The 16,038-nt window shown below is 36.8% G+C and overlaps 1 protein-coding gene across 2 annotated transcripts in view; it reads right to left on the bottom strand.

Annotated features, from left to right (window-relative positions):
- Nucleotides 1-920: 920 nt before the first annotated feature.
- LOC108969522 (oxysterol-binding protein-related protein 8) overlaps nucleotides 921-16,038 on the bottom strand; it is a gene marked incomplete at its 5' end in the record, with an annotated part of 18,179 nt that continues 3,061 nt past the window's right edge. The window contains 10 exon segments of one of the 2 annotated variants that reach the window (XM_018934280.1): nucleotides 921-3,265; nucleotides 3,384-3,505; nucleotides 3,572-3,679; nucleotides 5,448-6,312; nucleotides 6,398-6,576; nucleotides 6,663-6,808; nucleotides 8,428-8,925; nucleotides 9,499-9,732; nucleotides 9,910-10,141; nucleotides 12,959-13,105. In XM_018934280.1, coding sequence (XP_018789825.1) covers nucleotides 3,022-3,265; nucleotides 3,384-3,505; nucleotides 3,572-3,679; nucleotides 5,448-6,312; nucleotides 6,398-6,576; nucleotides 6,663-6,808; nucleotides 8,428-8,925; nucleotides 9,499-9,732; nucleotides 9,910-10,141; nucleotides 12,959-13,105 — 2,775 coding nt within the window. 2 annotated transcript variants of the gene reach the window in all.

The raw sequence follows: 16,038 nt of genomic DNA on the forward strand, positions 1-16,038 counted from the left end.
ATCTGTCTGCTTATTCGTCCGCTCGAATATATACCTCAGTTTTTGAAATATCGATATGGTAGGACCGGAACTTTCATTGCGGTAAGTCCTCACACCATAAATGAGCTGCTCTGCAGTGATGACACAGTGGGTACGGACAGGCATGGGCAACAACTCCTAGGCATGCGCCATGCAAAGTTGCTAATGGGTTGTTATAATCTTAAAAGGTTTCAATATGTAATCAACCTCCCGAGGGAAAAACTCARCCTACTTGTTGCCTTCTACACTGGGCATTGCAAGCTCAAGTAGAACTTATTTAAYATAGGCCTAGCTTCTTGTGCGAATTSYCGGCTCTGCGAYTTGGGAGTCTGAAACATCAGAACCCCTGCTAATTGACTRCACAGCTGTCTGTAGGCGCAAGATAAAGGCCCTKGGATCCATGTTTCGACTTAGGAGAAGGCACAATAGACCCTATTTCACCCCAAGAAACAGCTCATTTGTCGTAACAGCCGATATRGGACCACTATAGTTCATAGCTGCMATGCAAACTGACTGATCATAGTTCCAGTAAAGAATCTTTTGTATTTGTGAAGATTTTATAGTTTCAKTGCCACCGATRCTAACGTTTTYTCTTGCTTTAAATATACATAAGTACTTTCGATGTGCATATGAGGAAAAAAGCCCATTTTTTATTCAGACGTGAATTTAATCTCCTAAGTAATGATATCAAAAATTAAWAACAAAAAAATATGGCTTCAATCAGTGAAGGTTTGTGGAAAAAATATGTAAGAACGAGAAATATAGACCTGAAGCTGCCAAACCAATTTGTATAATAGACTTGATGAATAATGGGTATAGAATGTTTTATTTATGAACATATGCACTAAAGTATTAAAAACAATCCATACCTGGAATATAACATAATTGAAAAACGGAAGCAATAAAGTATAGAGTTTCGTTTATTGGACTTGAAATGTTAACAGCATTTGTGTACTTATGTAGATAATCATCTTCATCTTACTCCCTTTGTTATGTTCTTAACAGAAGACATTTTATTTAGCGTAAATTGCAATCATTTCTATAGTCTAATCGTGGCTAATAAGCGAATTTGTGTTGTGATTCCTGTCATGGTGCTTTTATTTGTTTGGAAAATTTCAAGTGCGTGTTGTGTGACCGAAAGAGTTATAGAGAGAGAAACATATTATTATTTTCTAAATGTAACCATCRATGCTTGGTGCGATAATCAGAACAATATGTTATAAATATGTATTAATTGTTTAAATTTTAAATGTCTTACTTCGTTGATACAAATCACGACACAATCACGATCACGACCACGATACATGTAATAATAAAAATACATACGAGTTAAATTACATAATATCTCGCTAACACGAACAACAGCTTTTCCMCAAATCCAACACACAGCTAATAACATCTGCTTCTTCTTCTTTTAAACTTAATATATGATTAATAATAATTGAAATAAAAAATACATATATACTTGTAGTATTTATAAAGGAATTTAGGAATTTATATGTAAACAACTTTTGAAAAGCCTTCGTGTATAAAGAAATACAATTTCTTAGGTATGTTTACAGTGAGTTTACAATTAATGGTTGTAATACACAATTAAATTATAGTTAAAAATCCTACCGATTTCTGCTTTAAAAGCAACTAACCTCAAAACAACTTTTAAAAACTTATCAAAAAAAAATAGGAAACGATTACRTGTGAATAGTTGGGTGAACCACAAGCAGTTCGATTTTGGAGTCACGTAAAAATCTCCAGGATTTTTAGTGTCAAAGTCAAAGCTAGGTTAGATTTTGACACTAAAAATTCTAGAGATTTCTACGGCAGATTCCTCCACAGTAGCCTAATTAAATTTCTCTACTATGTAGTAAAGAAGTGAAAACTGTCAAGGTTCAAGTYCTTAATGAATTTTTTAAGGGACACCTTTCGTGTGAAATAATATTATACTATATAACCGCGTAAGCRATGTCTATGTTAGTAAAGAAGAAAAAAATTTAAATATGATTTCAATCAAATTTTTGGCATATTCTGCTCTCCATACAATGGCCYATAAATTTTTTTTTTATCAAAAATWATATTCTGTCAGGSCAAAAATACCAAACATTTTGGTAAAATTGTACTTTAAAAACGAAACATTTTGTGGAAATTTGTTTTTTTTTCGACCGCAGATCATTGTACATACAATACCTTCAAGTACAGAATAATTTTTTTGTTTCATTTACGAACGAAGGCTGCAGCAGTTTTTCTAGCGCCGTCGAATAACACGTGTAGCTCGAAAAATATTTAATTTTCTCTTCAAAAACTTTGTTGTATACTCGTATTCTTCAAACGTAACCTCAAATAAATATTTTGTATAAAAGATTTTAGGATTTTTTTTTTTTGTAATTGCTATTTTTTTCGACACTCATAAGTGTGTCCCTTAATCTCATGCGCAACCTGGTACCAGTGCCGCATAAACCACTGTTCAGTGGTGCCTAGGTAACACATGGCTTAAAATTCAACGAATTATTCACACTAAAGCTCAAATAAAACTATTATCTCACTTATCAACATACACAGCTCTTTACACTTTTCATRCAAATACAAAATGGAGTTATATTATATGTAGTTACATAATTTCAAATCGCCTGCACACAAAACAATATGCATACAGTGAAGTGTGTCTCGAGAAGTTTACGACCTAAACGCGAAAATTACAAAGGAAGTTTTTTAAAATAGCTTAACATAATTCAAATTGAGGTAATACTATAGTAACATGTTTTTTTTAAAGACGATTTTAAAGTTAGCGTACAAATGTGTACTGTAAAACCGTAACTTAAGCATTATTTACGGTTACATCGCTTGATGTAAGTACGTAGTTTGTATATTTACTTGTGTGAAACATATTGCACACGATCTTGTTGCGCTGATAACAACAACAAAATCAATGAATATTTGAACAATAAGCGTTTTACCTAACTAATTCAACTTATTGATTCGTTAACCGCTTCAACTGAGTTGATGCTGGATTTACTTAAACATCCATTTCATTACAAAGCAGGCTGCTAAGCCAACGAATGCATAAACCATTGATTTTATGACCACCGTTTGTGGCACGGTGCGCGGCACAATGTCGGCGTAACGGCCGGTAGATGTAGACGGCGCCATTAGTCTGGGATTATAGTGGATTCGCTCCAAATTTGTTTGTATCACACGCAATTGTTTCGTTTGCTCCTCCAGTGTGTGATTCATCTTTTCAATGGCTGATACCAATCTGAAAAATTTTTATTTATTTATTTATTAAAAAATTAAACTCAATTTAATTAAAAAAATATTTATTTATAAAAAAAAAAGTTCTCAAGTATAAAGTAAAAATGCAAATTCCCACTTACTTTCGTATTGATTTGTTCGATTTCTGGTGTGGCTCCTTGTTCACATCCGGATTTGATCCAGTCGAATCGGTTTTTTCATCGTCATGTTGCAGACCCAAAATCGAAACGCTTTTATGTTTTACCTTCAATAGAGAAGATGATTTAATTAACTGCATTGGATCGGCAGTCACGATGCTCGGGTTACGCACCATTGGCGCCCGATGGCGTGTCTTCGTGAGCACTTTGTAATTCGCTTCGTACTGCTTCAAATCGTTGCGTTGATCCCACGGACGCAAGTCAGCGTAATTATACACCCACTGTGAAGAGTTAAGAAATTATGAATTCAATGGATCAAAACTGTAGTCGAGATATACACAAATATTACAACTATATGCATACCAACGTTACAATAACATTTGATCAAATTTGGCTCGGACTGGACTAAAGTAATCGCACAAATCGAATCGATGGAAATGTCTTCCAAATTGTTACAATCTTTTTTTTCTTTTTTGAAGTTCGTGTTGACCTTGGTATTTGACAGCTGTTTATTTACGGCGCGGTAAGGTTTGTCTGACAATTTGACACAGTCAAAAGAGCACAAAGTATTCAGTGATGGTCGTGAACTCAACCAGAGTTTCGCTCATACGAATTCTCCTTSCACCACAGACATCTTTGAGTGTGACCCTTGCGCAGGGTAAACTCCTACTTATGACACCAACACCTTCTTTGCATGTCTATCCTAATATCTAACCTTATACATCTGACACCCCTCCCTATGGTCCGACCAAGTCGAAACAGTACATTTCCTGGGCCTTCCGTTGGATCACCTCGATTACAACTTATCTGAAACTTGCCGTCCTAACGGGGACTAGATAAGCATTACAACAACAACAACTAAAATTGGTTGAAGGCACCGAAGGCTATCACAACCGAGGTATATAAAACGTGTGTGGTTAAATAAAATAAGGGTTAGCATACTAGCGTTAGCTCGAAAAGATCCTACTTTGAAAGCGATAGTAAATACTTGTAATAAAACTCCCAATCAGCTGGTCCAACGTTACCGGAATCGATTCGGATTTTATTCGACCCGGAGCTTTTATTTCGGCGATCTAACGCAGGTTAAATCGGTAAGTAGTAAGTAAATTCGTCATCTTCTGAGCAGCAGCTTGATCAAAGGTTGCCCCGTACCCTCTTGATGCTTGTTGGCATTGATCGCGGACCCATAGGAATTTTTTGATTTTGCACGGCGGAACAAATAGGCGACTCTGGTTGCGTCATCTTGCGGGAATCTGATAAATAATATAACCTGTCAAGCTGTGCTAACACTTGAATCAGAGCATCTACCCGTAATCATCTTGATCAAGAAACCCGCCCGACTTTATTTTATGAACAACCGCACTTTTTTTAGTTTTAAAAAATTACTTGGGTCGGCCTCACGGAACTTAACTTTCTTGCGACCTCAATCGTTGGCGGACGTGTCTTTTGCGCCAAGTGATCGCGGCTGGTACCACTCGCTTTATTTTAACTGAAAGAATTGCCGCCTAAATTATCCTACCGAAAATTTTGTTCTCAGTCCGGGTCAAATTTGCTACACTTACTATTGATACTTAACATTTATAAAATTATGAAATTATTAGATTAAAAATACATTAAAAATTTATTGAAAATATAGAACACAAAATATGTATGTAACAATTATCCACTAATTTCTAAAGCAAACTAAATTAAATCAAAATAAATAAAATTTAACATTATTGATACCAAATAATAAACAAATTCAACACAAACAGTTTTTAAAACAGTTATGGCTTAGCTTAAATTGTCTAAGGTCTTCTGCGTAATTGGCAGGTCCAGAAAACATATACAGTTGCTTATAAACACACAACTACTTTGGGAATTTTGCATAACACACCGAAGTATTAATTTAGTTTTATTGCATTACCTTTATAATTTTAAACAAGTGCTTAACTTCATAATGACTGATACATGATTATAATATTTCATCACTTCTCCCAAAAGAAGCTTCGGCTTTGTACACTGTTTTGTCGACTTACATAAATTACAAGCATTGCTTAGCGAACTCACCTGTGTAATTATGGGATCGAAGTTGAAATGTACTGGCATCCATTCAATTGATAATGCTTTTCGCTCCTTTGCCGAGTTGCGCTGCGCTTCCTCCAGCACGGTCTTCTCCTCGGTGGCGCCAACCTGATCGTCGCTGCGTATCGCTAGCGATACTTTCTCCCATAAACGCTCAGATTCGTTTGGTAGCTGAGCATCCAACGGTACCACATAGCGCACCAGACGCTTGTGTTTCGTGTCCGCATCCGCTTTAAAAAGTACGGTTTCTTCGCCAGTTTTAGCTTCTTTGATTGTCATTTCGGTATCCCAATGGCCACTTATAGTGGCCATGGTCTCTTTGCCCAACTTAATTTTACCCGAAATTAAATTGGTATAGTCCGAACCACCCAGGAATGGTTTCAGCTTGAATTCCAGTTCCGTCTTGTAACCGGTGTTCTCGCACTCAATGTTAACTTTGCCGCCCAACTCCATAGACAGTGTACCAACAAGTATGCCCTTACAATGGGCATATGGTGTATTMAATGTATACGTTTCACCACGWGGTAGCAAMGTGAGTGTGGCAACGCCTTCCAGTACAGCTGATGTGCTGTTRCCATAGAACTTCGATTTAGCCAAGATGGAGCAACTGATGCAGAAACCATCCTGGCGATTGGTCACATAAAACGCCGACACTGGTGGATGATGTGACACTTGTTCGGCAATGTAGAATGTACGGCTACCGTTCGGGTGCTCCCAAWAGCAACGGAACGTTTCACCCAATATGGGATTGTAGGGCTTCTTTAAGCCTTTTGGTTTTTTGTAGAAACCTGATAGATACCATTGTACAACGGTCTTCATGCGCGTAAAAGGATCGTCTTCGGTGACAGCCCTTTTAATAAATAAATTATAAATTTAAATTTTTTGTTCAATTTTTTATTTATCACACAAAGACGTTCGCTTGTTACGCCACTCACCTCGACAAGATGTCTGCATGATAATATGAATCGGACAGCTTATCCAAAAATGAACGTGGCTCGAGTATGAATGTCGGCAAAACRACCTTACTCAAATCCATGCCTGGCCGCACTTGCTTAACGAGAATCCAAATCAAGCTTTTGTTCTCGTCTGCGAGCTCCTCCACCTGCTCACCCACCTGTTATGTACAGAGCATTATGTTAAAGAATGTTGTTTTTTCGTTTCGGCCATTAAGAAGGGACTATATTTTAGTGACGGACTTACAGAGCCGAACTCCTCTTCGGTGAGTGGCACATATGGTGTTTCCGGCTCTTCGTCTTCGACCACAGCCTCTTGWTCTGATTCTGATTCAGTATCGACCCCTGACATAGCTGCGGGCCCACCTTCGTTTTGGCTATCGCCATCAAGATCTGTTGTAAAGTTAAATAAAAAGATATTCTAAATTAGTACACGTTTGTTTTAATTAGGGAATGCAACAGGATAATTAGGTTTACTGAACAATATGGGCGGCCACATTTTCTACGATATATGTATCAGTTGCTACGCGTATATTATGCGCCTTAGTTCAAATGCAACAATTGTGCTGAAATGCTAAATATTTTATATTTTATTTGATTTCGGCAAATGACAAGCAACTTCAGCTACAAAGTGCTTTTCAATATTTTTTATACAGTTCTGGTGAAATTTGATGAATATGTAGAGATTTTTAATTTTAACTAAATATCTTTTTTGAATGTCAAAATCTATAAATTTGATCCCGTCCTAAACTAGAGTAATATACTTAATCGATTGGAGTAATCGATTATTTACTTGTTTTCTTCTTTTTTTCTTTAATTTATTACTCTATATAGACATGAAGCACTTAAAGTGCAGAACTAGTGTGAAATGATAAAAAAAAAAAATAATTTTTGCAGTGACTGAATTTAAAATTTTCAACTGAAAGTTCATGTTGGTTAATATTTCATGAGTTTTTGATTGGTACAAATTATGCAGAGAGGGTCGAGAACGCGTTGATGACGAACCACGCTTAGGTCGGTCATTAACATAACTGATGATCAATAAGTCAATCAAATTAAAGGATTTGRAGCTTGAGAATMGACGATTAAGAGTCAGATATCTTACTGGCRTCTTTGGAATATCGGAAGAAAAGGGAAATCCAAAATCAATCAATTTTTTTGACTGTGAAACAATGCTTTCCTACTACGAAGTTGTCATGAAACGTATTATTACTGGCGATGGRTCTTGGATATATGCTTACGACCCGACAACCAACAAAGGTGAACCGAAGTCGTCAAAAACCATTGTTATGTTCACAGTTTCTTCGATTATCGAGGTCTGGTGCCATCCGAATTCCTTCCAAACGACCAAACTGTCAAAAAGGAATAGAATTTGAACGTTACGCATCGTTTGAGCGAAGATATTCGTAAAAAGATATAAGAATTATGGGCCGACAACTGGTTTGTCGTGCCGCAACCACAGCTCCGCTTGACATAGCTCCGCGTTACTTGTGAATCACTACGCGCATACAAAGCTATTCCGGAAATCGATTTTAACAACTGTTCGAGGATTGGAAAAAAACATTAACAAAAGTGCATTGAGGCCACTGGGGATTACTTTGAGGGAGAGGACATAGATTTTGAAGAATAAATTAAGAATTATAAAATTATGAACTAGTAAGACTTTGTTGATCACAGTAATAAATTCCCAAAATTATTAAAATTTGCGTCTAAACCCTTGAAACGCATATAAGGAACAAGTGCAGTATGGATTCCTTACAATAAATACCTAGCATTGAATTATACTTGATAAAATGGCAATGCTGAAAAGTATTTACAATTAGTCGAGCATTATTTAGCGTACATATGTATATATCCATATATGATAACTGAAATGCAGGAATATGAAACGCTTGCGTGTATGCAACTTTTACTCTTTCTACCCACAAGTCTAAGTTTATTTATTGAAATTTGCGCTCAACTAGCAAACGAACTAATAGTGTAACGAGCAAAAAACATTRTTGTGATCAAACCCTTAACGTTGAGCACAAAAGGTGGTGCGCTCAAGGCTCTGGATGCGCCTGATCTGGCCTGCAGCTCTGCATTTTCGTCAACCGAATCAATCGATGACGATGTCTCATGTGCCATCGGGCCTAACGAAGCCGATTTCATAAATTGATTTTGGCGACGTGCCTTCAATTTTAACGATTGGTGTGTTTCCAGCATGGATGGAAAGTCAATACTCGAAACATCACTGAGATCACCCATTGAACTCATGCCCTCGAATGAATCGCGTTTGCCTAAATGTTTGGCTTTGCGTAGTTTGCGTAAGTTTTTCTCCGCCGAATTGGCAACAACACGCTCCCAATGGGTCATTGTCATGTACAGTTGCTGCAAAATTGGTGTCTGTGCACGAGATGTCAAACTTGTGTCCGAACTGGCGTGCGATTTGCTCAATTCGGGCACCATAAGATACTGCGAATATTGTTTCTGCATGCTACCGCTCGGTGAGAAGYGTTCGGGATGTGGGTCTTGTGAGAAATTTTTTAGAAAACTTGTCGAATTTATAGGTTAGTAGTGAAATGGAATGTGCAACAAGATTAAATACGCGCGGCCCAACTTCGTATATTRCTTATGGCTCAAAAAGCTCACAAAATAGCCAAAATGAAAAATTTCGTGAATTGTTCTTAGTTAGTTAAGATTGATATATGAAGTCAGATATCTTCATAATCTAACAAATATGGAAATTTKCTTTATAGCCGCACTTAACCTTAACATATACCGATTGATTTCACTTCCACTAAAATTTACTATTTATATATATTTTTTTTTAGATAGTATACGTATTTGGAGCAATGCTAAGTCAGCTGGCGTATGTCACTCTTACACCCCTTACATACTGTCTCTTATACACATCTAGATGTGTATAAGAGACAGTATTTGGAGCAATGCGTCTGTCTCTTATACACATATATATATTTTTTTTTAGATAGTATACGTATTTGGAGCAATGCTAAGTCAGCTGGCGTATGTCACTCTTACATAAAGGCGAAATTTGTTGCACATTCACTAACAAAGAGGTGTCATTTAAGTCGTACACTCACCATGTTCGTTGAAATGCTTTTCGTAATCCGCCTCCGACCACTGGGTTTCATGYGATATCTGCGCATTRTCGCTGGCACTGGTGCCCTGCACGGCGCCCAAACTGCTRTTGGAACGCARAAGCAATGCCGAGCAGCGCAAGGAGAGCTCCAGTGCATCCATCCAACATTTACCAGCCGCCTGACTGGGTGCGCGGAATATCAGGTAAGCGGTTGGTAAGGGTTGAACGACTGCGCCTGCAAAATTTAGGTGAAATTTATAACTGTTTAGCGCATATAACGGTTTAATAATTATTATTTGAGCATAATTTTGATATTGAAAATCGTTAATAATTATTTCTAATATTRCATGATAATAAAAAATAAATACAATTTGTAGAACCTAATTAACATAAGTGAAATGACTAATCAGACCTATTGTCTCCTTGTCTGGTCCACGCGGCGCCCATATCGACTGCTCCAGCGGGTGGAAAAGCTTAAAGCAAAAGCCGTCTTTCTTGCTYGGCCGCTCGATGACCTGGCATGAGGTCAGCATAATTGTGCCCACCCAATGGCTGCTCTTCAGCTTGGGACTCTTGTAGAGCAGCATCATGCCGGGCTTTAAAACACACCACAGCTTCGTCCATGACTTCAGTGTGCCACGTACCTATTAATTAGGAAAGAAATTTGTGCCAATTAATATTTTAATTTAATTAAGTTCAAGTTATTTGGCTGTCATTTCAAAGYGTCAATTATTAAAACAAGCAAGAATTATTTTATGGCGGCTGTTAGRTGAAGCTTTACTAGACATTGTACTTTGCACATAAGTCTGTTACAGTTATTATTCGTTGTTGTTGTTTTGTTGTTTGTAGGTGCAAATTTCAGAAAATTATTACTTTCCAGCACCATTTTGTGTTCAAAGTGCAAGTATAATATGTAGAGTAATAAAGCGAGTTTTCGTTAATGTTCCGGTTAATATACTGGATATATATCAGTGTATTTTATGTTTATTCGACGTCAATTTCAAGAAAAATATAGTATATTCGTTAGTAGCTAGTAAAACAATGAACTAATTAATATTTTATATGCTTATTTGCTTATAAGAAATGGGTTCACAGTAGTAGACTCTCAGACTTCATTTTATCACATTTCAAAACTTTTGTTGTAGTACTTTTTTATACGGTATGAGTTAKTGTTTATTGAAGTAATGTAATTTTGGAAGAAATTGTTCAGATCGGTTAACTATAGCATATAGTTTTCATACAAACCGAACGATCGGAATCAAGTTCTTGTATGGAAAACTTTCGCATTTGACGTGGAATCTTCACGAAAATTGACATGGATTACTGCTTAAGGTAATAACATAATTTCCGAAAAAATTGTTCTGATCGGATTACTATAGCATATAGCTTCCATACAAACTGAACACATAGTAACTAGAAGACATGCACGTGTGAAGAGTATAACAGCTTCGGTGCAGTCGAAGTTAACGTTTTTTCTTGTTTTAAGTAATTTCGAGGAATGGTGAGAATTTAGCTAGAATTACATACTAACGGGTGATCCAAGTAGAGGTAATTTTTTCAAGAGCCTTCTTTTGACAGATCACGCGTGAATTGTGTCAAGCTGTCATGATATTCTTGTTCCATATTGTTTTGCATTTCATCATGGAAAAACTTACGCCTGAACAAAGTTTACATTTCGTTAAATATTCGAACGAATAGACTACTAGAAAATATAGCAGCCGTAGTCGATAGACTTGGAGCATTTTACGTCAAGATCTTAAATTGAAAGCTCATAAAATATAGATTGTGCAAGAACTGCTCAACCTTCCCAAGCGACATCGCTTCACACTATGGACTCTTGAAAAGTTGCAAGAAGATCCGACGTTTTTGAGCCAAACTTTGTTCGGCGCTGATGCGCCTTTCTAGCTCAATGAAGAGAAACCTGAAGRCTTTTAAGAGCTGCCACTACACCCAGAAAAAACAAACGGTTTGTTGTGTGTTGTGTGGTTAATGGACCAGTGGAATCATCGGTCCACATTTCTTCAAAAATTATGCCGATTAATTGTCAGTGGCGACTGTTATCGTGAGCTCGCCGAAATTTGGTGCACAGTGTGCACTTCCCACACATCGCATCAATCARTGCATTTATTGAGAGAACACTTCGGTGAGTAGATGATTTCACGTTTTGGGCCAGTCGATTGGCCACCAATATCGTGTGATGTCACACCATTAGAACTTTTTCTGTGGGGATTTGTAAACTCTAAGGTCTATGAGGACAATGCCTTTTCGCTTCAGGCCTTGGAGCAAAACATCATACTGTCATTTGCCAGTTACCAGTCGAAATGTTYGAACGAGTCTTCGAAAATTGGACTCAACGGAAGAAACATCTGAGACAGAGCCGCAGCCAACATTTGAAAGAGATAATCTTCAAAAAAAATTCCAAATAATGTTTCTTTGAATTATAATAAAAMATTCCTATTAAATTTGAAGTTTCTGTGAGTTTCTGTTCTTTAAAAAAGCAGGAAAGCTCAAAATTGATCACCCATTACTTCGAAGGTAGTTTACAACTAGTTCMTTTCACTGCAAGATATTTGCACAAATGCGCATAGTACAAAAAATATGTCATAGGCACTTATGTATACATATATGTATGTATAGAGGAGATTGATGATGTAATACAAATGTACATATGTATAAGGATGCGTACTCATCTATGTGTATGAATAAAATGGCGTCACGACTATCAGTCACCCAAAAAATCACTTAAATGGGATTATTAGATTTACTACATGCTTTGTGTAGCCACAAACACACTTTTACATACATACATACATACGTATGCGTRTATATACATAATTCTTGCAGTTAGGGCGCAGGCAATTACGTATTTATACTTTTGGCGCTAACTTAATTAGGTGACGCCATTGCCTTGGTGGTTCACCATTGTTATCAGTACTTTTATAAAAATAATAAAAAAAAAGTGTTGCAACAAATTCCAAAGTAAATAATCAGCGATAATTGATTGGCATTGGTCTTGTTAGCAATATGTATTTACTTATGTATGTATGTATGTAGCTATATGGCCAAGAGCGAGTATATTAAATATATTTAACATATTTATGTAAGAATTAGTTATTTTTGTGTGAAATGCTATTTGCTCTCACATACATAAATAGATATATTTATATATATATATGTCGGTATTTGCACATACAATACGCATGGTACATATGTGTGAGTATGTATATACATATATGTGGCGCCCATTTGCTTACACTTATGTATATTAGTTATTTTATCTGCACAAATAACATAGTGTTGACACTTGTACACAGCAACAACAACGGCAACAAAAGTAAAATGAAAACAATTTGTCATAACAGCACACCTGGTGAATATCGATTTAGGCAGAATACCACATGTTACAGTCAAGGTGTGCAACAATTAATATGCACATATACGCACACAAACGCACTAATTACCTTAAGCCAATCAGCTAGCACCACCACAGTGGGATCCTGCAGCGAATTCAGCAATTCGGACGCAACACGTTTCTTTTCCCGACGATAATTCTTGCGTTGCGCCTTATAGGACTCCTTCCGGTTAAGCTTGGAGGGATCTCCCGGCGTCTGAAATGACGGCAGAAAAATTATACTAAAATTGTCGAAAATTTATTAATTAATTTTTACTTAAAATATATAAATAATAAATGAATGAATATAAGAATTAAAATGAAACAAACYAATTAACCATGCGTTATTTCGAAAAATTAAATAGTAATCACAAGTAAATTGTTGTTGTTGTTGTAACGGTTATCTTRTCTCCGTTAGGGTGGTAAGGTTCAGATAAGTTKTCATCGAGGTCATACAACGTTAGGTCTAGGAAACGCGCTGTTTCGACGGGGTCGGAGCATATTGAGATGTTTATCATATGTTTAGATTTCGCTGGGCTTGCAAAGAGATGGTGGTTAGAGTCATGCGCAGACGCGTTGTATGCTGACATACATATACTTGGTATGTAGAGTTCGATTCTGGCTAAGTAGGAGTTTAACCTGCTACAGTATCCMGAASGAAAKTTACTYTCCATTATTGCGGCCGYCGAGTCGTYGTCTGCAATCGGTGGTAGTTTGACTCCAAGTACGCCATTCACTGAGGGGGAATCGGTGATTGTGTTCATGCTTCCACTGTGAATGGCGGTCAGTGCATRYCTGCAGTTAGTTGTGTCCGAAGTCTGGTCGGCGTATTGTCTTATGCCGTCGATGTAGTTAAAGATGTTATTAGGGGACGATTGCGCTTCAAGCAGGCAACTGCTGGGATGGTTTCTACGAAAACACCTCAACAGAATYTGCTTGGAGAGAAGTTCATTATGCTCCTGGACATTAACTGGAAGCATACCTGCCTGACTGGCAGATATTCGATAGGAGACATCAAGAAGYATCCCGKTATAGTCCTGAGTGCAGTGTTCTGCCATGAGTGAAATTTCCCCGTCCGTTTTTACAGCATTGGTGCGACATAGTTAAGGATCGGCCAGYCGATTGCCATGTCTCGTATCTTGCCTGGAAGCGGCTCTGTTCTTTATCAATTGTCGCGGTCGTATGGGGAGTAAAGGAGCACAGTCTGCCCAACTATTAACAGTCGCAATTTAACGTCATCAATTTTAGTGTTAAAGYCCAAACCCAACTTCGTCCAGTTCGTGAAWATGGTCGCTACAGATTTAGTGTGGGAGAGTATAAGACTYCTTGCAGAGAAGAAGCAAGAAAGTTTGGAACGGATTGACCGTTTACTTTAAAGCACATACTATCGATTGCATTTCCTGAGAATACAAAATGATAGAAATTCGCTCTGGTCGTTGAGGGAGTTGCGAAATGTAGAAATTAAACAGAAACGAGGAGAGGACACCAGCCTGCGGAACCCCTTGTTTAATTCTTCACAATTTACAATTTTTACCTCGGATGTTTGCCRACAGCTCAGGTAGTTCTTAATACACTTCTTCAACCCTGGAGGAAGTGTAAATTTTCCATGTCCTCAAGTAGCGTTTTGTCACAAGTCCAACACTACGAGTATCGTCCTCTCGCAGGTTTTTGTTTTTTTTTTTTGTGGTGGAGCCATGAACTATCTAGACGTTTTTGACGCTAAGTGCTTTGGTGGTGCTGTGCACTTTACGGAAGTTTTGCTAGTGGTTTGCTAAACTCAGTGGTGGGTGAAGGTCGGGAGTAGCAAGGCATCAATTTGTATAGCGACTATATTATATAGTAATCGGTTCTATATTTTTATTGTAACACTGTTTGGGACAATAATTCATGCTAAAATTCGTGCAGATATCACGTCAAATAAAATAGTTTCWGAACAAGAAGAATTTTTCTGTTCTCAGATTTTAAGAAAAATTTAATCGAAAGAAATTGAGCGATAAAGAGCGCGAGACTCAAAGCTATTTTGAGGCAAAAGACAACAAACGTTATGTTGAGCAACAAAGAATAAAGTATATTCGCTTTTAAAATGCCAGGCAGTTAATCATCGACCAGTCAAAAAAAAGAAAAAAAAAGAAAAATCAAGCGAAAATCGCTCACTTTTAGTCACATACAAAATATAAAACACACATATTTTCAAACACACAGCAGTRTGCATACTAGATGCATGGTTTCAGGTGGGGGGTGGGGGTCAGACTAAACATTACATTGGCCGGGTGTGAATATTAAAAAGTCATCGACACGACTAGCATGAACCCCATTAAGCAACATATATTTTTCCGTATGCCATTTTTATTGACTCAACTGTGTTTCGCGCATATAAACAAATATTTATGTATATGTACATATAAGTAAAACGAAACAAATTTTTGCTAACATATGGCAGAGTATGAGCAAACACTAAAATTTTATTAGCTTATTAGCGCTCAAAAYGTTTCCAAAACTTGCAAATACTCTCAACTATTTAAACACGCGTGTATGTGTGTGTAGGTATGTTTATGATGTTTCAAAGATTTAAAAAAATTGTGGTTAAGTGCAAAATGGAAGCAATTTGTTCGGCTATTTAATTGCCGTTAAACGCTCTTTGTTGCGCACTTCTCTTAATATAGAACGCCTTATTAGCTTAGATAAATAGTTTCAATTGTTTCGGCTAAAATCTACTCATAGCGCCGAAAGTGATACTTAATATGAATTGCGAATGTCTTGTTTATATCTTTGGCGGATACACGAATGTTTATTTGAAAGTTTTTTCGATTTTTTCGATTTTTTGTGTGTTTTTTAGTATTTTTTGAGATAATGGAACGTGACTCACATAATTAAAATTCGTTTCGTTTTTTTATTATTGTAGTTAATTAATGAAATTATTTTATTAATGAAATTAGCCAAATACCCGTGATCGCGCATAATTATCAAAAACAACGAGGCATACGTATATTGTTAAATAACTGATGCTTAAAATTTGCAATCCAGGTCTTAAAATTTTGTATATGTTTTAAGTTTAACGTATTTAATGAAAAAATAAATAAATTWGATTAAAAACAAGGAGAACATAACTTCGGCTGCATCGAAATTTGTACATGCCAAATTCCGTGAAGA

Source organism: Bactrocera latifrons, unplaced genomic scaffold (genome assembly GCF_001853355.1).
Source record: "Bactrocera latifrons isolate USDA-ARS-PBARC rearing strain unplaced genomic scaffold, ASM185335v1 scaffold_255, whole genome shotgun sequence".
Taxonomy (NCBI): domain Eukaryota; kingdom Metazoa; phylum Arthropoda; class Insecta; order Diptera; family Tephritidae; genus Bactrocera; species Bactrocera latifrons.